General features: G+C 41.9%; 1 protein-coding gene across 2 annotated transcripts in view; it reads left to right on the top strand.

Moving 5' to 3' along the window:
• Nucleotides 1-5,988: 5,988 nt before the first annotated feature.
• RBM15 (RNA binding motif protein 15) overlaps nucleotides 5,989-27,511 on the top strand; it is a 41,120-nt gene continuing 19,597 nt past the window's right edge. The window contains exons 1-3 of one of the 2 annotated variants that reach the window (XR_004536791.1): nucleotides 5,989-8,814; nucleotides 14,242-15,766; nucleotides 17,138-17,187. Coding sequence is in view for 1 of the 2 variants with exons in the window: in XM_033918400.1 (XP_033774291.1) it covers nucleotides 6,274-8,814; nucleotides 14,242-14,382 (2,682 nt within the window). In the remaining variant the exon portion in view is untranslated. Of the gene's footprint in view, nucleotides 8,815-14,241; nucleotides 16,020-17,137; nucleotides 17,188-27,511 lie in introns of those variants that run through there. The other variant, XM_033918400.1, reaches the window with a different exon arrangement.

Here is a 27,511-nt window from a genome sequence, read left to right as displayed (position 1 = left end):
ACCTTATCCTATGTTCCCTCATACCAGTTTCCTTTCAATTGAAAGAGACTCACCTCATGTGCATTTATGCCATGTAGGTATTTAAACATCTCTATCATGTCTCCCCTCTCCCACCTTTCCTCCAAAGTATACCTATTGAGATCTTTAAGCCTTCCTCTGCACAGGCCCTGATTGGTTCAGGTGCTTAAGGCCCCTCCCATAGGAGGAGTCTTAGGTGCCTGGGCCCATCACAGCCTTGGGCTCCTCCCTGGATGCACCAGGAAAGGGAAGACCCAACATTTTGAAGAGGTGGTCCTGCCAACGGGAGAGTGAACAACCCTCCTGCTGGCCTTCTAAAAAATGTACCGAGGGGTCAGACGGGGGCTGTGGTAGACTGTCAGGTGGGGGAAGCTTGCTGGTGGAGGGGGGTCAGAGGGGGATAGCCCACTAGACCACCAAGCTTATTACATTACATTAGAGATTTCTATTCTGCCATTACCTTGCAGTTCAAGGTGGATTACAAAAGAGTTATAAAAGGTGTGTTACAATATTGGATCATTGGTAAATTCAAGAGAAGTTGAGAAGGTGGATTACAAAAAGAGATATAAAAGAGATATACATAGTGGGATACAGTAAATTATTGGTGAATTCAAGAGCAATTGAGAAGAAGTGGTAGTATCTGTGGGGCGGGGTGAAGGCAGGAGGATGGACAGTAATTGATATGTTAAGAGTGATTCAGTGATTTCTTGAAGAGAATCGTTTTTATTTATTTTCTGAAGATCTTGTATTCGGGGGTGGTTATCAGTAGGTTGGAGATTTGGTTATCCAGTTTTGCTGCTTGTGTTGCCAGTAGTCCGTCATACAATTTTTTCCGTTTGACTTCTTTGATTGGAGGGTGTGGGAAAGGGGTGTGTGTTTTTCTATGTCTGGGTGATGTAGTTTGGTAGAGGCGGTTGTTTAGGTAGATTGGGCTGTCTCCATTTAACGATTTAAATAGCATGCAGTAGAATTTAAATAGTATTCTTTCTTGAATTGGTAGCCAGTGCGAGTCGATGTATGCTTCTGTGATATGGTCGTGTTTCTTCAGTGAGTAAATAAGTCTCATTTTGGATTGTTTGTAGTTGTTTAATCATTGTTGCAGGGCAGGGGAGGTAGAGGATGTTACAGTAGTCCAGTAGGCTTAGTATAAGGGATTGAACTATGAGCTGGAATTGTGGTCTGAAGTTGGATGGCTGGTCAGTTGGTCCTTTTGGATCTTTTTGAATTGGGGTGATGAGATTTTGCTAAGGTCGGTTGGGAAAAGGCCATTATCGAGCATGGTTTGTATCCAGAGTAGAAGTAGAGTGCGGAATTTTGCACTGGAGGCTGTTAGGAGGTATGGTGGGCAGTGGTTAAGGTCATAGGATGTGTGGCTGTACTTTTTATAGAGTTTATTGAGTTCTGACCAATGTATACTGGGGAAATGGGACCATGTTCTGTCTGCTGCAGTTGATTCTTTTTCTGTGGGTTGGGTCGTGTGTTCGGTTAGGTGGGAAGGGGGCTTTTTTATTTTATAGGTGCAACTCTTGTGTGTATGTGCACACATCTTTGCCCATTAAAAAAAGCCTGCGACAAGAGGAACTGGGCATCCCTCTTGCCAATCTTCTGCATAGGGTAAGGGAGGTCTCGGAGGGGGGCAGCAATGGCATGGGAGGGGGCACTAGACTACCAGGATTTTTTTTTTACCTACATTTATAAGGAATTGGGGCTGGTGGCATGTCTGCTTTATTTTCCTTTCAGTGCCTGAGCCAATCAGCACTTAAGCATTGATAGGAAAGTAAGGCTACAACAGCTCAGACCCTGCCTTTTTTAATATTGGCCCCGACTCCTTGTAAATGAGGGGGGCGTTCCTTTTTAAGAATCACCAGGAGAGGTCATTTTCAAGTTTCAAGTTTATTAGGTTTTTATATACCACCTATCAAGATTATCTAAGCGGTTTTACAATCAGGTACTCAAGTATTTTCCCTATCTGTCCCAGTGGGCTCACAATCTATCTAATGTACCTGAGGCTATGGAGGACTGAGTGACTTGCCCAGGGTCACAAGGAGCAGCGTGGGGTTTGAACCCACAACCCCAGGGTGCTGAGGCTGTAGCTCCAACCATTGTGCCACACACTTGTTAGATTACAGTTTTAATATTAATGACCTAATTGTACTGCATTTGCACAGTACAGTCAGAGGCTGCTAGAAAGCAAGGGAAAAAACACGGTGAGCAAATTCAATAATTAGGCAGTAAAATCTGTGCATTTAAAAATTATTTTTAATATGATTTTTATTGAAGTATTCATAATACACAATCGTACAACAGAATCAATAGGGGAAAACACGCTCCAGGGATTCAAGACAAAGTTAGACGTGTCCTCACAATCCTCTGAAAATTGATCAGGATCTACCACACCTCCAGTCCTATTTGCTTATGTTTTCTGTGGTCTGCTCCCGGTGCTTCAGATGTGAAGAGAATGGAAATATTTGTTAAGCAATTCAGCCTTATCTTTATCAGCTTCTACATATTCTTCCCCTTTACCTTTGAGTCTCACAATGCCAATTTTGCACTTCCTCCTATTACTCGTATATTTAAAAAATGTCTTGTCCCCTGTTTACCGAGTCTGCTAATTTTTCTTCCGTTTGCATCTTTGCTTTCCTGACTACTTGACCAGCCTCTCTTAACTTTTCCAGAAATTTTTGCCTCTCCTCTTTCTGCGATCTTTTGTAGTTTATGAAAGCTAATCTCTTTTTCCATACCTTCTCAGCTACTACTTTTGAGAACCAAAGCAGCCTTCTTTTCCTCTTACTTTTATTTACTTTCCATACAAAATGGTTTGTTGCCCTTACATTAGCTACTTTCAATTTTGTTCACTGCTTTCCTACTTCTTCCAGATGTTCCCATCCAGACAATTCCTGACATAATCTCCCATCTGATATAAAGTTAGTATTTTTTAAGTATAGAACCTTCACTTTCAAATGAGCACTTCTACACCTGTCTTAATATTAAACTACACCATGCAGTGATCGCTGGATGCCAAATTAACACTCACTATAACAAAAGAAACATGTTCCCCGTTTGTAAGCACTAAGGGGAAGATTCTCAAAACTTCACAGTAAAATCTGACAGGCACTCAGTTTAAATATTAGACGTCTGTGTGGAACACTGTCAAAGGCTTTGCTAAAATCTAAATACTCACAAGGTAAACCACCGAGGTTAGCAAAGGTAGAAGGAAATGTCTCAGAGTCCCATGCAAAGGTTCACTTATTTTCACCTTAGCCACATGTGGTAATAGTTGTCTTTCATTGACCCAACCTCCACCGATAATGCAATTATTGCAATATTTTAACTTTTCAGACTTTTATAGATAATTTTTTTTTCTTTTCTTCATATAAATTTGCGTACTATAATCTTCTTAGATGGAAAAAATTCACACCTCCCAGAAAATCAGGCTTGCTTGGCCATAGGAATTGACTTATGGCTGCTAATCTTGCATTTTAATATTGCCCATATAACTTTATAAGCAAGCAAAAAGTTTTTACTGATAAGTAATAGTAGTATGTGGCTATCTGGTCATTTTCAGTGACATTTAACCAATCAGTGGAAATGAAAATGACTGGTTAGCATCAAAGTGGAATCCATCTACATTGGGAGTGTTCCAGGGGCGGAGTCTAGTTAAGTACTGTTTCAAAATTAATATGACTCTTATTTTTGGGGAAGTCTTATTTTTTTTTTCATGTACAATGATCATCTCTCCCTTCCTCTCCTCCACCCCAATCTTCCTCTTTCCTTTCTTACTATTCAGTCCTCAATTTCCCTCTTTCACTGTGTCTACCTATAGCTTGCCACCTCTTTCCCTCACCCTTCCAGTATCTAACTCTATCCTCTTCCCTCAATCCAGCATGTGCCCATTTTTCTTTCTCTTCCCCACTTCCTTCCAGCGTCTGCTCCCCCACTCCCTCACACTTCCATTCAGCGGCTGTCCCTCCTATCCCCCTCACTTCCATTCAGTGTCTGCCTCCCTCTCTCTACCCCTTCCATCTACTGTTCACCCTCTGTCTCGCTCCTTCCATTCATTGCCCTCTCTGCCCTTTCCATCCAGTGTCCGCCCTCTCTCTCTCTTCCATATGGCATCTTCCCTCTTTCTCTGCTCCTTCCATAAACTATCTATCCTGTGCCCCTTCTCTCCTCTGTACATGATTGATTTCAGCTCTGCCACCTCTCCATTTTTCTCTCTGTCACCACTCCTTCCCCTATGCTCTGGCATCTCTCTCTTCTCATTTCTTTCCTTCCCACCCCACTGTCTGGCATCATCCCTTCCCTGATTCCCTGGCATCTCTCTCCTTTCCTTTTTTTCCATCTCTTCCTCCCCCTCCATGCTCTGACATCTCCTCCTTCCTTTCCCCCTTGGTCTGGAATACCTTCCTCCTTCCCTCCAAGCCCTGGCATCGCCTTTCATTCCCTCCCTCATCTTCCTTCTCCCTCCAGTTGGGTACAGCAACACTCTCCCCCTCTGCTCCCTTTCCTCCTTCTGTCACCCAAGGCCTGGTATCATGAACTTCATTGGGCAGCAGCATTCACAATTCACTGCTGTTGCCGGCTTCAGGCCTTCCTCTCTGTTGGGTCCTGTCTTCATGAAAACAGGAAGTAGGCAGGACCCGGCAGAGAGGAAGGCCTCAAGCTGGCAACAGCAGCAAATTATAAACGCTGCTGCTGCCTGAAGAAGGTAATGGCGCCAGGCCTTGGAGCACCCGAGGCAGACTGCTTCTCCCCCCCTCCCAGCCGAACCCCCGTTAACTCTATCTCTCCCTGCCATGCGAATCCTGCTGAACCTCCCATGCGAGATGACCGACCAACCCACTGAGCAACAAACCTCCCTCCAGCAGCATTGGCAGCCGCAGCACTCTATAACAGGCTGCTTCGCGGCTTTCTCCTGCCATTGAGTCCCTTTGCTGCATCACTGATGATGTTATCAGTGATGCGGCCGAGTGAATCAATGGCAGGAAAAAGCCGCGAAGCAGCCTGTTATAGAGTGCTGCGGCTGCCAACGCTGCTGGAAGGAGGTTTGTCACTCGTTTGGTCATCTCGCAGGGGAGGGTCGGTGGGGTTTTGCATGGGAGGGAGAGATAGGAGGGTCAGTAGGGCCCGGAGCAATGATGCTGCCAAATCCAGGCTGCGATCCCCTGTCCCATTGTCCCCACTCACAGCTTCGGGACACCATCTCTGAAAACAGGACATTTCGGTGTCCCGACGCTGTGAGTGGGGACAATGGGACAGGGGATCTGAAAAAGGGACGGTCCTGTTCAAAACGGGATGTATGGCCACCTATGCAAACAGGAAATTAGCATAGCTAAGATTAAAAGCAGTTCAGGCAAGTTCATAGAGACTCCATTTAAATTCTTCTTAGGCATACTTAGGGAAACCATCATGCATCTCTGGATGTGAGCAACAGACTGGATTTATTGTTGAGGAATCTGCCAGATAGAAACAGGCTGCTGAGCTTGAGGGACCACTGATATAACCCATGATGGTAAATCTTTAGTGTAAATGTTAGTTTTGTGAAAACAAGAAGAAGAAAAAAAAAAAAGATAGTAAAAATTAATAATCTACTTCAGACTGTTGTTGCATTAAAAGTATGTCGAATAGAAGTAGTAGCAGTGTGGGGCATTATGAGTATGTAGCATATTTTCACTGTACAAAGCTGGGGGCGTGGAAATGTCTACAGTCCTCTGAGGCGCCATTAACACTCCTGGAAGGAACGTTTTAACGGCATTGGCCAAAAAGGATCAAAAATGTCCTCAAGAAAGCCGTTTCCATTGGTGCCCGAAATCTGAGTTCCTCCCTCTCCGTCTTTCCAGTTGGCGTCACTGAAGATTGACAGCTGCTTCTTCCATTCACATAGGCTGGAAGCGATCTGCGGAGTGGTCGGAACTACTTTCGGCCACGCTAATTTCGGTGTATCTTTCCCCAGCTCCTCTCAGCTCATCCAACGCCCGCACTCGCTTCTTCCCGAGAGATTAGACGCAGAACGTCTTCTCGCCCCACTCCGCTCTGCGTGACGCAATTACGGCCCTAAGCACAACGTTAGGGCTAGGGACAAGCCCCTCATCGGTTAGGACGGACAGCAGATTCAGCCAATCGGAAACAAGGCAGTCGTTCTCCCGCCAGTCAGCGTGGTGGGCGGGGTCGATTGGCGGGCTTAGCAGAAAATGGCGGCCGGCTGCCGTGTGTGAAGGGAGTTGCTACTCGGTTCCATCGACTCTTAAGCTCACCATGAAGGGAAAAGAGCGTTCTCCAGCTAAGGCAAAGCGTTCGCGGCCAGCGGAGGACTCGGTGCGGGAGCGCGCCAGCAAGAAGCCGAGCTCGTCCGGGGGCAGCAATGGCAACAGCTCGACCGCAAAGCAGCCGGACAGCGGAGGCGGCAGCAGCAGCAGCCGACGCAGCCTGCACGCGGACAAGGGCCGCGCTGGCAGCCGAGAGTACGAGGCGCCGGCCTCCGGCAGAAGCAGCTACACTTCGCCCGGCAACACGAGCAGCAGCAAGAGCGCCGAGTCCCGCGGAGCGGCGGCCGGCCGCAGCGCGGAGGCCCGAAGCGCGGCGGCGGCGGCCTCCACCGCGGGGACGGCGGCCGAGAGCGAGTACAAGACGCTGAAGATCAGCGAGCTGGGCTCGCAGCTGAGCGACGAGGCGGTCGAGGACGGCCTCTTCCACGAGTTCAAGAAGTTCGGCGACGTGAGTGTGAAGATCAGCCGCGCGGGCGACGAGCGCGTGGCCTTCGTCAACTTCCGGAGGCCGGAGGACGCGCGCGCAGCCAAGCACGCCCGGGGACGGCTGGTCTTGTACGACCGGCCTTTAAAGATCGAAGCCGTGTACGCGGCCCGGCGCCGCAGCCGCTCCCCCCCGGAGAAAGAGAGCTACCCCGTGGCGGGGGCGGCCGCGGCCGCGTCAGTGGCAGCCGTGCCCGGCCATCGCCACCCCCACGGGCCGCGCGCGCTCTCGCCCGCCGTCCTCGGCTACAGAGACTATCGTCTGCAGCAGTTGGCTTTGGGACGACTGCCTCCGCCCCCTCCGCCCCCATTGCCTCGCGAGCTGGAGAGGGAGCGGGACTACGGTTTCTATGGCAACCGGGTGCGACCGGCATATGCTGCTTTGGAGCAACGAGTGGGGTTCGGAGAGGAAGAGATCTCCCCGGAGGATGACCAGAGGGCGAATCGGACGCTGTTCCTGGGCAATCTTGACATCACAGTGAGCGAGAGTGACCTGCGAAGGGCCTTTGACCGATTTGGAGTGATCACAGAAGTGGACATCAAGCGCCCAAGCAGAGGGCAAGCTAGTACCTATGGCTTCCTCAAGTTTGAGAACCTGGACATGGCCCACCGGGCAAAGATGGCTATGTCTGGCAAAGTTGTTGTTCGCAATGCAATCAAGATTGGCTATGGCAAAGCAACACCTACAACCCGCCTTTGGGTTGGTGGTCTGGGCCCTTGGGTCCCCCTAGCAGCACTGGCTCGTGAATTTGACCGATTTGGTACTATCAGGACCATAGACTATCGTAAAGGAGATAGCTGGGCCTACATACAGTATGAAAGCCTGGATGCAGCTCAAGCTGCTTGCAGCCATATGCGTGGCTTCCCTTTGGGTGGTCAAGATCGTCGGCTTCGGGTGGACTTTGCAGATACAGAGCATCTCTATCAGCAGCAATACCTGCAGCCTTTGCCGCTACCTCATTATGACCTGGTAGGGGAAACTTTTGGCCATCGGGCTGCTGATCCCCTGAGGACCAGAGATCGCACTCCTCCACTGTTATATAGAGACAGAGAGCGTGATTTATATTCAGAGACTGAGTGGATACCCCCACCTATGAGAGACAGAAATCGAGGTGTTTATGAGCCTCTAGATGCTCTTGAACGCAGACGAGATGGCTGGTCCTTAGAGCGTGAAAGGGATTTACCAAATCGAGACCAACCCAGGAAACGGAGACTTCCTGATGGACGCCATTTGGACCCTTCCCCTGAGAGTGATCGGTCCAGAAAGCGTCACTGTGTTTCTTCTGAACGAAGCCCCGAGGGCAGCAGTGGGCGCGATGGCCGCTATAGTGATGCTGAACGTGCAGTCTCGCGCATTGATCGACCCTCTCCTTCCAGAGATCGCAGAAACAGTTTGGAGCGGGGCCAAGGTGATAAACGTGACAGAAAAAGTTCCAACTCTGTAGAGAGGGAAAGGAAGCACCGGGCACCTGAAAGTAAAAGTCCTTTAAAAAAAGATGAGAGACCAGAAAATATTAGTGCCCGGGTGAAATCGCCTCAAAAGCCAGATGGTACTCATAAACTATGTCTAGCCTGGCAGGGCATGCTGCTTCTCAAAAACAGCAACTTCCCATCCAGCATGCATCTTCTGCAGGGTGACCTCAATGTGGCGAGTAGCCTGTTGGCTGAGGGCTCAACTGGAGGAAAAGTAGCCCAGCTCAAGATCACTCAGCGTTTACGACTTGATCAACCAAAATTGGATGAAGTGACTCGACGCATCAAAGTTGCAGGGCCCAGTGGATATGCTATTTTACTTGCTTTACCTGGAACCTCAGCTTCTGCTGGGGAACAAGTCACTTCTACCCAGCGGCCTTTGCGGAACTTGGTGTCCTACTTAAAACAAAAGCAAGCAGCTGGGGTTATCAGTCTCCCTGTGGGAGGGAATAAGGACAAGGAGAATACTGGTGTTCTACATGCTTTCCCACCTTGTGATTTCTCACAGCAGTTTTTGGATTCATCTGCAAAGGCTTTGGCAAAATCAGAAGATGACTACCTTGTTATGATCATTGTACGTGGAGCATCATAATTCATTGTGTGATTGTATCTTGCTACTTGCTTTATAACTGATGTATTATGGGATACAGTATAACCTGTTCTATTTAAATGTTCCAGTTTGGTACAATTTTTATAATTTCTAAAACGGCACATAGCAAGATAACTGTTTTGCAGTTAAGGTAACATTGGCAAGTATTTTTTTAAGTGGAGCCGGAAGGCTGACCTACCATTTGTCTAATGTAACTTGCATTTTCTTGTCTTGTTTGCTATCTTTTCTTAAAAGAAAAAAAAAGTTCCAAAATAACTTGCATGATATTCTAAGCAGCCTGGAACTCTGTATGAGGTATATACACATCAGCAGCTTGATATTGTTTAAATGTGATCTGAAATCCTTCTAAACTTACTCTCTGTCATGGTGAAAATTGATTTTCCCCCAACAGAAAACCCCATCTTAGTGTTTCAGTTTGACAGACATTGGCATAGAGCTAATTTCTGGTATGTTGCGGCCATTCTCTAGAGGATTTCAGTCTTCTACAATCTTGTGTGTTTTTTTGTTTAGGTATGTATGGCTGAAAATAAGCTGTATCAACCATGTGTTCTTATATCTCACCATTTGAATGAACATCACTGTATCCCATAATGCATACTGAGTTTGTAGCTGTAAGTTTGGTTTAAATATAATTCAGAACATTGTTAACCAACCATGAATGTTTTGTGCTTACACTAGTATGCAAGTAACTGAGAGGTGCTTTAAGAAGTTATTTGGTAATCTAGATTTTTTCCCCCTTTTTCAAAAAGGCAGTTGGATTCCACCATCCTTACTTTAAAGCTAATTCAGTCCAGGAAATTAGATTGAATTCAGTCACACTTCATAAATGATCTAAGGATTTCAGCCCAAACTTACAAGAGAAACTTCAGTATAGTTAATTAATCCCCCCCCCCCGTTGTTTTTTTTACAAAACCGTAGTGTTAGTTTTAGCGCTGGCCATAGCAATAACAGCTCCGATACTCATAGAATTCCTATGAGCATGGGAACTGTTACCACCATGGGCTGGTACTAAAAACCGCACTAAGTGCAGGTTTTAATGCATTTTCATTTTACTGGATGTTAGGGGTGGGCTGTAGAATCCTCAGATGGAATCTACTGAACAGCATTTAACAAGAAAGATTTTTTTAAAGGCTGTAACATACCTGTTTGACTAGAAACCAGATGTTGATTGAACCAGTTTGTGAAATAGAAAATATGCAAAACAGTGTTTCTATTTCCAGCAGCTAAAACAGTATAGAATAGAATTTTATATAATTGTATTTTTTTTTCTTGCCCTGCACAGTTCTTGAACCCCGTTCATATTTTTCTGTTGAAAATGGTTGTGCTAATTTTTGTGACTTTTTTTAGGGGGGGGTATGGGGTGGGTGGCTGGTTAAAAGAAAATTTTGCGTTGTGCACTTAAATAAGGGTCATAGGGTCATTTAATTAGAATCTTCTATTATGGGTTAGTGACTTCTGGTACATGGTATCATATCAGTCCATCCTGAATGCTGGTACCATGCATGATTTCAGACTGGACGACCTGCTGTGCTGGGCTTGCAATAAACCCTATGTACATAACTGATCCACATATATGGGAACGGTTCATGGAGCTAGCTTGCCAGAAGAAGAGGGGGTTGACTGGTCCTCCTTGGGGGACTCCTTCCCCACTAGTTCTTAGCAGGGGTATTCCTATGTTGAAAGCATTGTATAATGGTGATGCATTTTTGACCTCAAACTTGCCTATCCATGGTATGGTCACTGAATTTTTACCAAGGATATGTGGTCCCAACTGCACAGGACCTTCTATTTCCAATAGGAAATATAGACCATGTAAATACCTTTTTAAAATATTTTTTCATGTTTAAACTTTATTTTTTTCAAATTTTACATATATTCTAGCTTCCCTCTTGCTGTTCCTTTCCTCAGCTTTACTTTTATCGCTTACAAAACCAGAGTTAAATTTAAATATCTTATTTTTCCTTATCTGTAGAATATACAGGTTTTAGCCTGTATATGTTCAGGGGTTGCATCAGGATGTAAAATGTGACAATATTGTCTGCATGCCAGTTCATTCTACCAAGTTGTTAGAGTGAATAATGATATCGTAAAATGTTTTCAGTAATTGTGGTCAATTCTTATTTGGCAAGCAGAGTCAAATGACCATCCTTTTAGTCACCAAAGCCATGTTGCCTAATGGTGGTTGCCATTGTCCTTTTGCATATACAACTTCATGTCTATTTGTGTAAATATATCCTATAGCTACAGGTTTTTTTTTTCTAAATTGATGAAATTGAAAGGTATGTGTTTAGGGGCAAATTTGTGAATCAAGATCAGCCTGATTTAGTTTTCACCATGCTAAATCTAAATTCTGAAAGAAAATCCAGAATAGACTTAAAGTACATTTTCCAGCAACTTATATTTGGGCATAAAATTGTGGTGCTCTTATTGTCTCATTTATACCTTCAGGGGTAAATGATTTTGCTGTGTAGTTTAAATTTCAGAATATATTTAATTCTGTTTGAGTTAAGACTTCAACATTTTTGATCTATCCAGGGGGCCTGACTCATTTAAACACCTCTCCTATTCTGTCTATATGAGGGAGAGGGAAAGCTTGGTAAATTGGGCTTTAAAATCTGAGATTAAGCCCAAGTACTTTTAAAATTGTCAGTTTTTGGTTTTACAAGAGGGCTTGTTAACATAACAACTCACTTGTATAGCATGTAGGAATTCTTTTGGGTAGCAAGAATAACTACATTCTAAGACCTTTTTCCTTATCTGCATTTAATGTTCCTAAAATTTAATTAAGGTAAAAATCCACAAGACCGTTGGAGAATGGAATCCTTGAATACCAAGATGATTGGAGGCTTTAATGAATGTTATATGTGACTGTTTTTCAGTGTTTGTAAATAAAACTGCTTTCCCATGAATTGGCACAAATAATACCCCAGATAACAAAGTAAGCTTTATCACTGGGCTTTCCATCCTGCACACAATGTACCTTTCTGTGCAAGAATTCAGCATTTATAGATGAATATAATTCTCATGTGGATGTTTGTGAATGGTATTATGGTTTGCTGCCTTAATTGCATCACTCTCATGCTCACTGAAATGGAAAACTTTTCAATCTGATGATAGATTCATGATGGGACATCTACAGGTAGAAGCTAAATTTTGTAGAAGGAAATCCAGAGCATTTTAAGTAATTTTCTGAATAATGCAGCTAGGTGAGCACATTCTTTCTTATTAGAGCACTTAAAGTAGCTGCTTTATTTAAAATCAAAAAATCCTCCTGAGTTAGAGTCACAGCCACAGCTTAAATATAGCAGGACTTATGGATCCTATACCCTAATAAGCCATATTAAGGACAATGAATTGGTGGTGGAAGTGGGAGTTTTGGCTCGGGAGAAAAGTAGAAATAATAAATTGAACAGACTTCACAGTTTCTGCTCTCAAATTTAGGCAAGTATTTTGAACTGCAGGTTTGCTGGCATTTACATGGAAACTTTTTTGCTATATTTTAATATTGTTTGTGGTTGCTGCTGTAGGTGTTTTAAAGAGGTGTTCTTAATTGGCTCAAATGGTGTATAGTATAATGATAGCACTACATTTTTATTTTCACAACAGGGCAATGGTAGTCTGTAGTCCTAAGCTCACCACACAACCAGTTTTAATAGCTTTCCTCTACAGAAAGAACAGTCTTTATACTGTATATTCTAGTGTGTACTTGACCTTTTACACGTTTTATTGATTTAAAGACTGTATAGGCTCATACAAGTTTTGAGAACTTGTGTCTATTTGTCTCATTAGAATTGAAATTGAATGAATCATTCCAGTGCATTTTGTCTTACCAGATATTTTACAGCTAAAGTGAGCTTTATTACACATGATATACACTTCCTATTAATCACAATTTCCTTTAGTTAGCGTTAAAATATTCAGAAAGGATTTATAACCCCCTACTTAGAGACACACACACACACCCGGTCCAGAAATAATATGGGAGCAAAGAGTTTTCATTGCTTTCCTGTTGAATCCAGAAATATAGAGGAGTGCAGCATTGGTTATAGTCCTAAATTCACAGTGTAAGGCTTAACAAATGAACTAGTAAAATGTATATTATATGTTTATATACCTAGAAAAATTGCTGATTAGAAACAGGAGCAGAAACTTCCGAATTCACATTTCCTAAAAAGGGCTGCAGTAAAGGGTTTTGGTAACTAAAACATTTGCTTTCGCAGTATACCTGCCAAGCTAGTTCCCAGGAAACAGCACGTATGTGGTCAGATTAAATCTCGATAATTTTAGGGTAAGCATGCTCTCTGGACCCTGTCATATCAAGAACAGACGCTAAGGTCCAAATTCAATATATGGCTTTCTAAGTTATTTGCATAAAACGGTGTGCACAGCTGATTTGCATGCATAACGTAATTGTTTAACAAGTCGGTGCCAGTAATTTGCAATTAACATCTAATAAATAATTGGCACAATTGGAAGTTATTCGCACAACTTGACGCATTTCATAAATTGGGGTGTGTTACTTCTAGTATGTGAATTTCAAAAGGGGGTGTAGTCAGTGGAGGAGCATGGGCAGATTATGGGCGTTCCTTCCGTATGTACAATCCACAGCCATTTAGGCCTGGCATTCCTTGACCTAAATAGGTGCGCTAAATGTTATGCTGTGTATGGCTGCTAAGCATAATTCTATATATAGCGGGAGCCTTTTATAGAGATGCACTCGGCGCCATGCTGATCAGTGCAGATTTTTTTTTGTACCATATATAGAATTTAGCCCTCAATGTGATGGCTGAATGAACTCATAACCATGGTGAGTTGCTAATATTGGGTAGTATTGGAGGAATATTTTCTACTACTGCTAGCTGAAAAATAGTTTGCTGTTCGGATACAAATAGCTGAAATTTTCATATTACAGACTTGAGGGTCCTTATACGAAATCTGGTTAGGGCTAACTGGTATTTTTCTTGGTTACTTTGTATAAATAGACTTAAATGATGGAATTAGGTAGGTAGATTTTAACAAAAGCTTGTATATAAAGCGAGACTGTTTTAATACATGGTACTCTTTCAATCTTAAGAGTTTATGCTTGGAATAGAAGCAGTTTGTTAGTCACATCTAGTCTGCAAGATTTCAGTCTCAGACATTTACATTTAATAGCCATTCAACAGCATTCACACATCTAAACATATCTAATTTTCATGTTTGCATTTTGTCCACAGAAATGTCGAAAGTTTTGGTATTTGGGTATTATTGGTGCCAATTCAAGCGCTGGATGCAATAGCTGTAAAAAAAAAAAAAATTAAAAAAAAATCCAACACTCCGTTTTATTCATATGAATAATGCAGAAAACGCTCTTGTGTATCTATACTTATACTCTTTGTTTTCTCCTACAAGATAATCTGCTGGACTTGTGAAAAAGAACACAGGATTCTAAAATCTATTGGACAGTTCAGAAGTGGAGAAGTGGCTTGTGTGGAATTGACATGGGCCTGGATTGGAAGAAATGTCTGTTTTAGTATTAGTGCATATTACTAAAATGACAGCTTTAAAAGTTGTGTATCTGGTATTGTGATGCCAATTCCGTGTTTTAAGTGGAAAAGTGACTTCTTTGCTTTGTGCTCTGTACACAAGATTTCTGGAAAGTAAGGAATACCTTTTTTATGGCTCACACAGCTGAAAAGTAGCTGTCACAAACCGTACACAGAGTTGAGCTGATTTTGTTTCATTCTAAATAAATTGTTTCTTTTGAAGAAAATGTTTTTCTGCCTGGAAGTGAATTGACAACAAAACTTTGAGCCCTTGGTAAGCAGTTAGGAGTCCTTGCTGCTGCTGAGGGTTTGACCTGTAGCAGAAAAACTGCTGTGAGTCATAAGCAAGAAGCAGGGAGAACATCCCTTATTTCCTGACCGGCCTCCCTTTGCCAAACCTGGAGAATCTAGTGCATTTGTTGCTGTGCTCCCATTGTATGCAGTGAAGGGGATTATTTGCTGTTATCTCCTATGTTTTAGATGCATCGATACTGTCACTGGTATACAACTGGGAAACCTGCTAAAGTCTCCAAACAGTGACCAAGGCAGAGGCATCGCTGGCTTCAAGAGCCTAAGTTTCTGAATTAAGTTTTTTCAATATATTATGTTCACACAGCACATGGGCTTTAGTTTGATTTTATTTTGAAGAAAAATGAGATTTCCTTGAGTTCTGCACTCTTGCAAGTTGCCAAAAGGGAGAGAAAAAGGCTGCGAATTTCCTTACAAAATGTAAAGTGTAATAATAAAACCTATGACCAGTGTTACTGCAATGGGGTTTTAGTTCTGAATGGAAGAAACATTCCTGAGGGGCTCAGATTTGTAATTTATCCTTTCCACTGGTCTTAGTGCCTTCTTGTCTCTGGCCACTTATGAAGGGACCCTGTTGCTACGGATATGCATGTACCCTGAGCTTGTAACTAGGTGCGAAAAAACACAATCTATTAGGTACCTCGGTTTGTAATACAGATTGTGAAAAAAAAATGGAGGCGCCTTTTTAATATAATATTTCACTGCAGCAATTTCAGCATTATTTTGTGCTGTTTTATTCTGCGATTTGAAAGGCTGTTCACGGTGCAGTGTTTTCAGCAGGGGATCGCTTGGCACAATGACAACACTTGAGCTCAAGATGTTAGGATCACTGCACCATTTATCTTCAGAAACCTTTTCTTGATTTGAAATAAATAGTTTCCTGGCTGACAGTCCAAATGAAGACACTTTCAAGATGAACATTTTTATTCCTTTTGCCTGATAACTTTTCAGTGGATGAAGAGTCCCTACGACCTCCATCTTGACAGGATTGCAGCTAGTAGGCAACAGGTGATTCTCAGCTAAGGATGTCACGACTGATTGCTGCAAGTTGTGTTCCCTTGGTGTAAATGCCTTAGACACAGGTAAGAGGGTTTTAACAGGGTAAATTAAATTGCTTAAAGGGCATATCCAATACTGCTTAAATTTTGTAGCTTTGCTTTTTCACAAAGAATATCTGCATTTAGGAAGCAATTCATAAGCTATGCATGAGTCAACATTAAGGTATCCAGATTTCATTTGTACACACAAAGGAATGTTTATTCTTATTTAGCAGACAGGGAAGGTTAGATTGTTCATTTTAAAAATAGTGGAATAGTACTAAATTGAGCTGCCTATCAATCATTCACCTGTTGACCTGGAAATTATTGATTGTTCCCAGAGAAGGTGATAGGTGCATAATATAACAAATGGATATTGCTACAGTGACTCTAGTTTATTGACTTGGATGTGCTGGCTAGTAAGCACTGCAAATGACCAGAATTAGGCAGCATGAAAATTCTGGTGTTTAGTCTTCAGTTATTTAAAACAATATAAATTCATTTGTGTGTATGTGCTTTGGCATTATCCCTTCCCTGAGTCCAGAAAACACTTGAGAAAGCCAGACCTCTGCCTTGTCCATCTGCTTATTTTCTCTGAGCTGAAATCCTCACGTTTTGCTGCTTTAAAAGTTCTGGTGATGTTACAGTTTCAGAGGAGGAGAAATAGCAGAAGTGATTAAATTCTGGGAGAGGAATATTTGATATAGAACAAATAAATTATAAACAGAAAAATTCTGTATGGAAAGTCAGTTCTAGCGTTTGTGTGCTCTGAACAGAAATACAGTATATGTTCTTGCTAAATGTCAATTGCTTGAATACTTTTTTTCTGTTTAAGAAGTAAACTGTTGTGTTGCTTTGTGGGGATGTCTTTAAAAATTGTGACTACTTTTCCAACTAGTTAGAGAGAGAGAGAGAGAGTATTAAAATGGCCATTTATGCACCAAAGACTTGGAACAAGACATAATGTTTCATTATGGTAGTGATTGGTAAAAAGCAGATATCAGTGAAAGCCATAACTTAGAGACAACACAAATCTTATTTATTTTTTTTACACTTATACCACATAATCCAAAGTTCTTGGCAGCTTACAATCTTATGTAAAACATCTGGGAAATAACAAAACTTGAGATATACAGTTCAATTTAAGAGAGGTACATTCAGATCCAATATCTGTTTTCTATATAACGATTGCGTATCTTAACATACTTAACAGGTCAGCAACAAAACTTTTTATATTTAACCATTTCTTTTAAATTTACTTTTTTAAAGAACTCTTTTTCCTTGGATTCCAGGTTCCTTTCTTCATCAAATATTTTATAATCTTGCATTCTTAGACTGACTGTTTTCTCTCTGATTCCATAGAAACTTGTCCTCAAAATAATGACTGATCGATAATGGTAAGTTATCTCTCCACAGGACTCATCAGTGTATCTGGGCTGACTATAGACGGACATCGTATCTGTCTGGTAAATATAAAAGTTACATGCACTGAAAAGCTTATTTAAGGAAGCTACATTTTATTCAGAAAAATGATTAGCTGTGGTGATTCTTTCATTATGAAAATTACTTGGGTGGGTTGGAAGGTTTCAAGGTATAATAGCTTTTATTATATCATTTAAAGATACAAAGGGTAAAATACAAATCATTCATAGAACACAGCATTAACCCCCCTCTTCTACAAAGCTGCGCAGCAACAGCCCTGAAACCCTTTAAATCTCTATGGGCTTTGGGGCCGTTATCACAAGGCAGCCTCTAGCGTGGCTTTGTAGAAGAGGGGGGTAAATGTGTTCTTTCTGTGGAACATAATTAGGACAGCAAATGAAAGACAACAGATTCAGTCTTAACAAAGTAGGTTTATTTGATGTCATATGCCAGAGGGTGGGTAGAAAAGGAAGTTATGGAATATGATTAGTAGCCATTGCACTCTATAGTCCTTATGAGCCATTAGAGCCAGTAGGGAGAATCATTCTTCTTTCCCAAGGTCCTTTTCCTGACCTATGTGTACTACAGTTTGTGTCCAGTCTGATCTACTGGATATCATCCAATTATTTTCAGTCTACTTTTCCTCACTTGTTTGGCTCTTCCAAGTATCATTGTTCTTTATCAACCTGTCATCTTTCACCCTACAAATTTATCCAGACATTGCCAATTTCCTTGCTTAGGTCTAGTCTACAGTCATTACTTTCCTGTTCAAACCACTTGGATCTCTCTTTTGCTCACAATGTCCCTTCAGCATATTCTACTTGATTTTCTGTAACACTTGAAACCATGTTCCACTTCAGATTGTCTGTATAGCACGTGATTCCAGTATTCACAGTTTGGTTATTTTGTTCTTGCTCTTCCATATTGTGGTCAGGTTTGTGAAAACCCTGCTCGCTATTTAGATATATAATTTTTTTTTTTTGACTAGTCGTTATCTTTGATTATCATGCGTCTCAGGTGTATGAATTAGTCTGCACATTCCAACCTCGCATTCCATCTTGCCTATGAACTGCCCTATTGTCGCCCATTGCCATTACTCGTGTCTTCTCTATTGAGATGAAGTCCAAAGTTTTTACCAGCCTGATATATTTCTGTCAATTCTGTTTGCAATTGGTCTTCTCCTTCCACCAACAGATCTGGATTGTTTGTAAATCGCAAATCATTTTCCAAAAAACGCTCATGCAAATGAAGTTGGCGGAGAGTAGTGAAGACTTGCTAAATTTGTATGTACCAGTGATGGGCACATGCGCAGAATAACAGAAACCCCCCCCCCTCACACACACACAACAGCGGAAGAGATGCCCAATGCCTCCCGTTGCCAAACCCCCCTTCCCCCCAACATCTCCTCTTGGCAGCCTCCTCTTGGATGCCCAATCTCTCCCACCCAACTGACACCTCCCCAACTCCCTTCTGCAGCAGGAGAGTTGCCCACGCTCTCCCGCTGCCACACAGCCCCCTCTCCGTGCCTACGATGACCTTCCCTTACCCTATTTTCAGATGGCTGGTCGGAGGGATGCCTACTCCCTCCAGCCTGCCTCTTCAAAATGGGGGGGCCTTCCCCTCCCTGGTGCATCCTGGAAATGCCTTGGGGAGGGGCTTGAGACTGCTTGGCCCAGGCTGTTTAAGGCCCCTCCTACGGGATGCACCATTTTGAAGAGGCGGGCCAGCTGGCCGGAGGGAGTAGGCTTTCTTCATGTCATTTTTTAAGGAGAGAGGGAAGAATCAGAGTATAATTGGGCACAACCACTGACCCACAAGCTTTGCTTTGAAGAATGCTGGTGTAGAAGTACCGAGGTTGAAATAGACACTAGAAAATGACATGGGATTATTTCCTGTGGTTATCCGCAGGGACGGGAACGGTGATGAATTTTGTCACCGTGTCATTCTCTAGTAGGCATCTCTCCAGCCGGAAGCACAGGGAGGGGGTTGTGTGGCGGCTGGAGAGCATGAGCATTTCTCCAACTGCTGGGGGGTGGTTAGGTGGCCAAAGGGAGCTATAATGCAGTCAAAACACAAGCCACAAGATAGTGGGGACAGAAATCCAGAAACTCTGGTTGGTGTTGAGGCCCCAAGTCAGAAAATATTTGTCGGCTCTCCTTCAGCATTTTTGGACTTGAAACAGCCCCGACTGAAAAAAATTAGTGATTACTTATGGCACTCATGTATCCAGATTTCTAACCTCGGTTTATATTTGAGTCAACATTTTTTTTTTCCTCCTTTTTAGAGGGAAAATGTTACTTTGGTTTATATTCAGATCGGTTTATATTTGAGTATATACGGTGGTCTCGTCCACTTCTCCAAGAAGTGAGAAAAATTTGGTCTTGGGCAATTCCTTGCAACATGCTTCTCAAAACAGTTTATTTAGCAGGAAAACAGAATGTCAATGTCCCGGCACCCCCGGACTAGTCACCGATTTTTGTCACCAAAAGCCAATGTCACTCTTGAAGAATAGCTTGGCGAATCCACCGGAGTGCTCATTTCAATGTTGAAGAGTGCATTTGCATGGCAGTGTAGGAGACTGCTAGAAAGCTCGCTAAAGGCTGAGATAAGCCGTTTTGATAATCCACTGCTAAAATGTGTGCAGGCTAAACCATCGGAAACTAGTTTAGCAACCACGTTAAAGTTTTGAGAATCTGGGCCTTAATCCTATCCTGGACTTTACAGCCATTGTTAATTTTGTTCAAATTTTATCGCTCTGATCAGTTTCTTGGGGTTCATATACTTACCAGTGATCCCATATAGCCCTTCATGCTATATCATATTGAGCGCTTTTTTGAAGTCAGCGTAGTAGTAGAGGTTTTTGACTTGATTCATTCCAGTTAAAAATCAATTTCCATGATTTAAGACTGTTTGAATGAAGATTTTGCAGTGAGAGCATCTTCGGTGTCTCAGATCTAGACCCCATTATCCCTTCACATTATTGACCAATTACTAATATACCATTGTTGACCAAGTTGTTATAATCAATTGTAGCGGGTCAACTTACTAATTATCTGGAGAAATTTTCATTACTTCAACCTTTTCAATATGGGTTTCGTTCTAATTTTAGTACCGAAACTTTATTGATCTCTCTTCTTTCTGAAATCCAACAACTACGACTTCAAAATAAATGTTCAATTTTGCTTCAGTTTGATTTGTCTGCGACGTTTGATGTAGTACATCATGACATTTTGCTCCAATTACTTTCAGATATCTGTATTAATCAGGTTGTTCTTGTTTGGTTTTCAAAATTTTTATTGTCCCGATCTTATTCAGTTAATATTGATGATAATATTTCTAATTCCTGGCAACCTCCTTGTGGAGTTCCCCAGGGCTCTCTGCTTTCCCCAATTTTGTTCAATCTTTATATGACAACTTTGAATATTTATAAGCTGTCAGCGTGGAAACGCTTTTTACTTATGCGAATCACATTTTTATACTGATTGAGATTGACCCAAATATTACCAATTTCTTTTAAAATAAATCACTGTATCTCTAAACTTCAAACTTGGGCTATGTCTGTCCAGATGAAACTAAATGCAGCTAAAACTAAACTTCTGTGGTTAGGCCCAAAATTGGATCATTTTTCTTCCACTATACATTTGGATTCTGGAGCCTCCCTACAAATTGAGTTCTCTAAGATTTTGGGAATACTTTCTGATTCTTCTCTTACTTTTAAGGATCAAATAAACTCTCTGATTAAGAAATTTTTTTTTTTTCAGCTTACGAATGTTGAGGAAGGTCATATCTCTTTTCTATCAACGTCATTTTTCTGTTTTGGTCCAATCTATTATATTATCCCGTATAGATTATTGTAATGCCATTTATCTTGGCATCGCTAAGAACTACCTTCAAAGACTACAATTGATTCAGAATACCGCCGTGAAGTTGATCTATGGAAAGAGCAAATTCGACCATGTGACTCCTTTGCTTTTCTCTCCATTGGCTCTTGGTTTATTTTAGAATTCAGTTTAAGTGTTTATTGTTTTTAAGATTTTACATAGTATCTTTGCTCCTCTTCTTCTGCTATGGAATGTGTATAGATTTTCATATGTGACAGGCATTCATCGATTTAAACTTTCTCTTCCTTCTAGGAAAGGAATTCAAGGAGTTAAGAATTTTAGCAGCTCTCTGGCGTTTAAATTTCCCCAACTATGGAATGAAGTTCCCCTAATTTTGAGGTGTCCCAGTTCCTTCCAATTCTTCCGTAAACTTCTAAAAACTTTTTTATTCGCTAAACATTTTGAAAACTAAGGGTTCCTTTTACAAAGATTAGTGCGCACTACCCGAAAAACTACTGCCTAAGAGGAGGCAGTAGCGGCTAGCGCGCACAGCATTTTAGCACGTGCTATTCTGCGCATTAAAGCCCTAATGCACCTTTGTAAAAGATGCCCTCACTCTTGTATTTCAGTTTACTTTATTTTTTTTTTAATTTATTGTTAACCGCGACAAGCTTCCTTGGTTGAAGACCCGGTATATAAGGTTAAGTTTTAGTTTAGTTTAGTTCTGAAAACTTTGAATTACTGCCATAACTGATTTCCTTTAATTCTTTACAATTTAATTTTTTTTTATTTTTTAGGTTTATCTAAATTGGGATTTCCTGAGCTCCCTTGCTCAGTACACTGATTCTTATCTTTATAGGTTCTGTATATTGAGTGAATTCTATTTTTAAGTCATAAGAACATAAGAGTTGCCATGCTGAAACAGATCAAAAGGTCTATCAAGTCCAGTATCCTGTTTCCAACTATGGCCAACTTGGGTCACAAGTACCTGATAAGATTCCAAAAGAGTAAAACAGATTTTATGCTGCTTATCCTAGAAATAGTGGATTTTCCCAAATCCATCTTAATGGCTTATGAATGTTTCTTTTAGGAAATTATCTAAACCTTTCTTAATCCCTGCAAAGCTAACTACTTTCACAACATTATCTGGCACGTTGAGTGAATAAATATTATCTCTGGTCTGTTTTAAATTTGCTACTTAGTAGCTTCATTTTCTGCCCCCTAGTCCTAGTATTTTTGGAAAGGGTGAACAATTCACGTTTACCCATTCACTCCACTCAGTATTCTATAGCCTTCTATGGTATATATCCCCTGAGATCCTAATTGGACTTCTCCAAACTGAAGAACCCTAGCCACTTTACTCTTTCCTCATAGGAAAGTCGTTCTATATGCTTTATCATGTTTGTAGCCCTTCTCTGTACCTTTTTTAATCCTGCTATATCTTTTTATGACATACGATGACCAGAATTTTGTTACTTGGGAGTTATACTGGACTCAAAATTGACATTTGTAAAGAGCAAGTATCAAGGCTTTGTAAAACAGGTTATTTTATTCTACGGAAGCTTTGAGTGGCTTGTTCGTGTTTTAATAAAAATTCTTTTCACCCATTACTCTTATTATTGATGATTCGGATTGATTGGAGCAATGGATGACAAACTTTAGGCTCAAACTTAATTCAGAAAAAATGACTTTCTTCGTTGCTTCACCACATCCGCTTGACACCAAAATGTATAAATACTATGTATCAATAAACTTAGTTACCCTATCCAGCCCACCATAAAGATACTAGGTGTAACTCTGGATCAATGCCTAACCATGAAAGACCAGGTGGACTCCTTAATCAGAAAGGGATTCTTTACTCTCTGGAAACTCAGATCCATTAAAGCTTATTTCGATACATCAGCATTCAGAACCCTGGTCCAATCCCTCGTACTAAGCCTACTTGACTACTGTAACATCGCCTATTTAGCAATTTCCCAAAAGAACATGCAACGTTTACAATTGATGCAAAATGCAGCAGTCAGACTGATCTTTGGGCTAAAGAAATTTGACCACGTGACACCCTGCTACCAACAGCTGCATTGGCTGCCGATGGAGGCACTTGTAAAGTTTAAATTCGCCTGCTTCTGCTTTAAAGCACTAAACGGACTTGCCCCTAAATACATAACTGACCTTTTCTCCTTCTTAGCCAACAGACACAAGAGAAGCTCACATTCCAACTTCGTTTCCCCCCCCCCCCAGTGAGAGGTTGTAAACTGAAAAAAACACCATGAACACCTTCTCTCACACCAAGCAGCATCATGGGGTAAAGACCTAGAACAATTGCTTTCGCCCACTACTTATGAGGAATTTAGGAAACGTCTAAAAACACACCTGTTCCTAAAGCATCTAGACAACTGATCCACTCATCTCTCTCCCCTCAATAGCGATTACCTTGTCCTATTGATCACTTTCTCCTCAACAATTGATTTCCTGTCCTATTAATTCTCTTTCTTCCACCCCTCTTAAAGTCAATCAATTTGTACCTTTGCTTAATCTTTTGTAAACCACATAGAACTTCACGGTACTATTGTAATATTGTAACACTTGGTGTAAATAGCTCTATTTATATAAATAGTGAAAACACTGCAGAGTACAGCTATTCATTTACTGACTCATTCACATTCCAAGGATCATGTAACACCACTGTTGGAACAATACCACTGGTTCCCCATCGCTTATCAAATTCAATATAAGCTAATTTTACTTTTAATTTAAAGCTTTCAAACAGGATTCCCCTGGTTTATTTATCAGCTCTTAGCATACCCTATTTTTCCACAACATTTCTTAGGTCTTTAATCGATGATAGGATAGTTCTGCTTGGCCCATGATTAGCACATTTAGATTCTACACGTAAATGTGCTTTTTTTAAAAAAAAATTTAACTGGAATAATCTACTTGTACACTAGCGTGTAGAAAGCTCAATTAAAATATTTAACGTTCACGTGAAAACTTGACTTTTTGAGCAGGCATTTCCTGCTTTTTGATAACTGGATAATGCAGGATTAATCCTTGGCATTCACCCATTGTTCTGAATGGATTTCCGTCTTTGCTAATTATAGATTGGAGTTCCTTTTCTATTTTTTTGTATGTTTTTAGTATTGTAAACTGCACAATTCTGCGCATTGGTTTGTAGTGGTATAGCAAGTGAATAAATAAAATTTTGAATACAGTATTCAAGGTGCTGTTGCATTATGGAGTGATACAAAAGTATTAGAACATTCTCTTTGTTTTCCTTTCCTAATCCTAACATTCTTTTTTCTTACATCAATGATGACACCTAAATTTCCTGGGTAGTGTGAAACTTTGCATCACATAACTAGTTTCTGTTACGTCCCTTCTGGATTCAGTACGCTAGATGTTCAATTAATTCCCACAATCCAGGAGTTGCAGAAGTCCAAATGCTTTTCTGAACACATGCTCCTCCCACTTTAGAGAAAGAGATAGAGCCCCCTGCAGTTCCAGTTTCTGAAAGCAATCCGTGCAGAAGTCTTTTGGATATGCTATACATTTCTCTCTCTTTTTTTTTTTTAACCTCAATTATTTAAAAGTGCCTTGAGACCCCCATGCAGTGTCCTCTGCCGGAGGAAAGGATGTAGTCCCACAGAGCCGGATTGCTGCTTCACAGAGAAGCTTCGGTGGATCTTTGGAGCCAGCCTGCTTGTGCCACCCTTCTCAGACTTGGGGTCCTTTCCACTGGGAGTTCACTTGCCCTCTGACCCTGTCAGGGGTTTAAACATAGGTTGTATGTGTCCTGAGTAAAACTTCCCTCCGGGTTCAGGGCACAGGCTGCGTTTCCCGCCCCCGGTCACACATAGAATTTCCATGGGGATGGAGGTTGCAGTTGGTTTCCATCCAACTGGCAGCCCAAAGATCTTCAAGTTTGATCAGTTAGCACAGTTTCTGAGGCAGAAAATCCTTTTTCTCCATTCAGCTGCAGTGTAGCAGAGCCGGCAGGCAGGCGCTTCACAGACTGAGTACACCTCCGTTATTTCCTATGGGGGTGGTCTGTGGGACTCTGTAAAATGCATTTGTTGGAGTTTCTGAGAGAAAGGTTCAGGTCTCTCCAATCCCCAAAGTGCTATTTTTTTATTTTCAAATTATCTTTAATTTTGCCATTTTTTGCGTGAATTTGCTGGCGGCGGCATCTTGGATTTTTATTGATCTTTTTTTCAAAGTTTTATTTCTGCTTCAAAACCCCTCAGTTTGACTAAAAATTGTTTGGGATGGACTCCCCAGATCTAATCTGTCAAATGTGTGCATTGATTGCACCGGATTGGCCCTGGATCAGCGACCGTGTATCACATGCTGCAGAGCACATGCTGCAGAGCGCTGAGGGAGGGGGCGGGAGCTTCAGACTCCACCTCCTTCAGGTCCTACAGGTCTGGGGAATAGGCCTGGGTCCATGATTTCAGGAAATAATCTTGCCCAGAAGCCATTCTGGAGTTTGGCACTAAACGCCTATGTTCTGAGTGTGGGGACTCTTTTGGCACGGTACGAGTGCCTCAGCAGGGTCCTACAATGGACAAGGTGTGAATTTTCACTGAACTTCTTTTTTTAGGCTCCTCTGGAAAGTGTATTCTTCACACCCAGCTCTTTAGATGCAGCCAGCATACGCATTGGTTTCTTCTTAATTAGTTGCTTCAAGACCCCTCTCATCCAGCTATGTTGCAGCTCCTTTATATTATGTCATATGGATATTATGCTGCTTTTGTCTCCTAACACTGCTTCTATTTTGGATCCAGCTCATACCGTTGGGACTAGTCACCGCTGTTGCTCTGAGAGTCTGGATTTGAGTGAGGACCTCTCCGTCAGCAGACCTTTTTAAGCATGGCTCTGTCCACTATTTTATTGCTGAGGTTCTGTAAGAGCTAAAATTGGAATCTCCTCTTTCCACATCAGTGTTCAGTTATAGACCATTCTAATGTTCTATACTTTTTCATCTCATCCACAGCTTCCTTGGTCTGGTTATAGAACAATGGGATACCCCAGACTGCTCTTTCTGGATCTCTCAAGCAATGTTCGTCGGCGAAAAGGGTGAACAGAATGCTAGGAATGATAAAGAAGGGGATCACAAACAGATCGGAGAAGGTTATCATGCCGTTGTACCGGGCTATGGTGCGCCCTCACCTGAAGTACTGCGTACAGCACTGGTCGCTGTACATGAAGAAGGACATGGTACTACTTGAAAGGGTCCAGAGAACATAAGAAGTTGCCTCCATTGGGTCAGACCAGAGGTCCATCGTGCCCAGCGGTCCGCTCCTGCGGCGGCCCATCAGGCCTATGACCTGTGAAGTGGTCCCTGACTATTACTATAACCTACCTCTACTTCTAACTAAGATGGTTAAAGGGTTGGAGGAGCTGCCGTACAGCGAAAGATTAGAGAAACTGGGCCTCTTCTCCCTCGAACAGAGGAGATTGAGAGGGGATATGATCGAAACATTCAAGATACTGAAGAGAATAGACTTAGTAGACAAGGCAGGTTGTTCACCCTCTCCAAGGTAGGGAGAACGAGAGGGCACTCTCTAAAGTTGAAAGGGGATAGATTCCGTACAAACGTAAGGAAGTTCTTCTTCACCCAGAGAGTGGTGGAGAGCTGGAACATTCTTCTGGAGTCTGTCATAGGGGAAAACCCTCCAGGGATTCAAGGCAAAGCTAGATAAGTTCCTGCTGAACACGGACATACGCAGGTAGGGCTAGTCTCAGGGTGTTGGTCTTTGACCGGAGGGCCACCACGTGAGCGGACTGCTGGGCATGATGGACCACTGGTCTGACCCAGCAGTGGCAATACTTATGTATTCGCTGTTACCACCTCTGGCAATGCATTTCAGAACTTAACTATTCGCTGAGTGAAGAAAAAAAAAAATCCTCTTATTAGTTTTAAAAGTATTTTCCTGTAACTTCGAGTGTCCCCTAGTCTTTGTAATTTTTGACCAAGTGAAAAATCGATCCACTTGTACCCATTCTACTCCACGCAGGATTTTATAGACTTCAATCATATCTCCCTTCAGCCGTCTCTTTTCCAAGCTGAAGAGCCCTAACCGTTTTAGTCTTTCCTCATACAAGAGGAGTTCCATCCCCTGTACCATCTAGGTCGCTCTTCCTTGAACCTTTTCTAGCGCCACTATATCTTTATTGAGATAAGGAGACCAGAAATGAATGCAATTTTCCACATGGGATCGCATTATAAAATTCTTAGTCTTGTCAACAATCCCTTTATTAGTAATTCCTAGCACCCTGTTTGCTTTTTTGGTCGCCGCCACACATTGAGCGGAAGTTTCATCATATTGTCTATGATGATACCCAGATCCTTTTCTTGGGTGCTGATCCTTAGGGCGGCAATCAGCAACACCAAACATGAGGTCATCCAGACTTTTCCCAAAAGCTGACCCTTGAAAGGAAGTCGTCTTAGGCTCAAACAATTTTTATTGATGCAAACAACAAAACACAATAGCAAAGCACCCCGAAAGGCGCTCAATACAAAACAAATATGCATCATATAAATAGT

The sequence above is a fragment of the Geotrypetes seraphini genome, chromosome 13 (assembly GCF_902459505.1).
Source record: "Geotrypetes seraphini chromosome 13, aGeoSer1.1, whole genome shotgun sequence".
NCBI classification, from domain to species: Eukaryota; Metazoa; Chordata; class Amphibia; order Gymnophiona; family Dermophiidae; genus Geotrypetes; species Geotrypetes seraphini.
The sequence above is the reverse complement of the archived record's forward strand: the minus strand, read 5'-3'. Positions and strand labels throughout refer to the sequence as shown.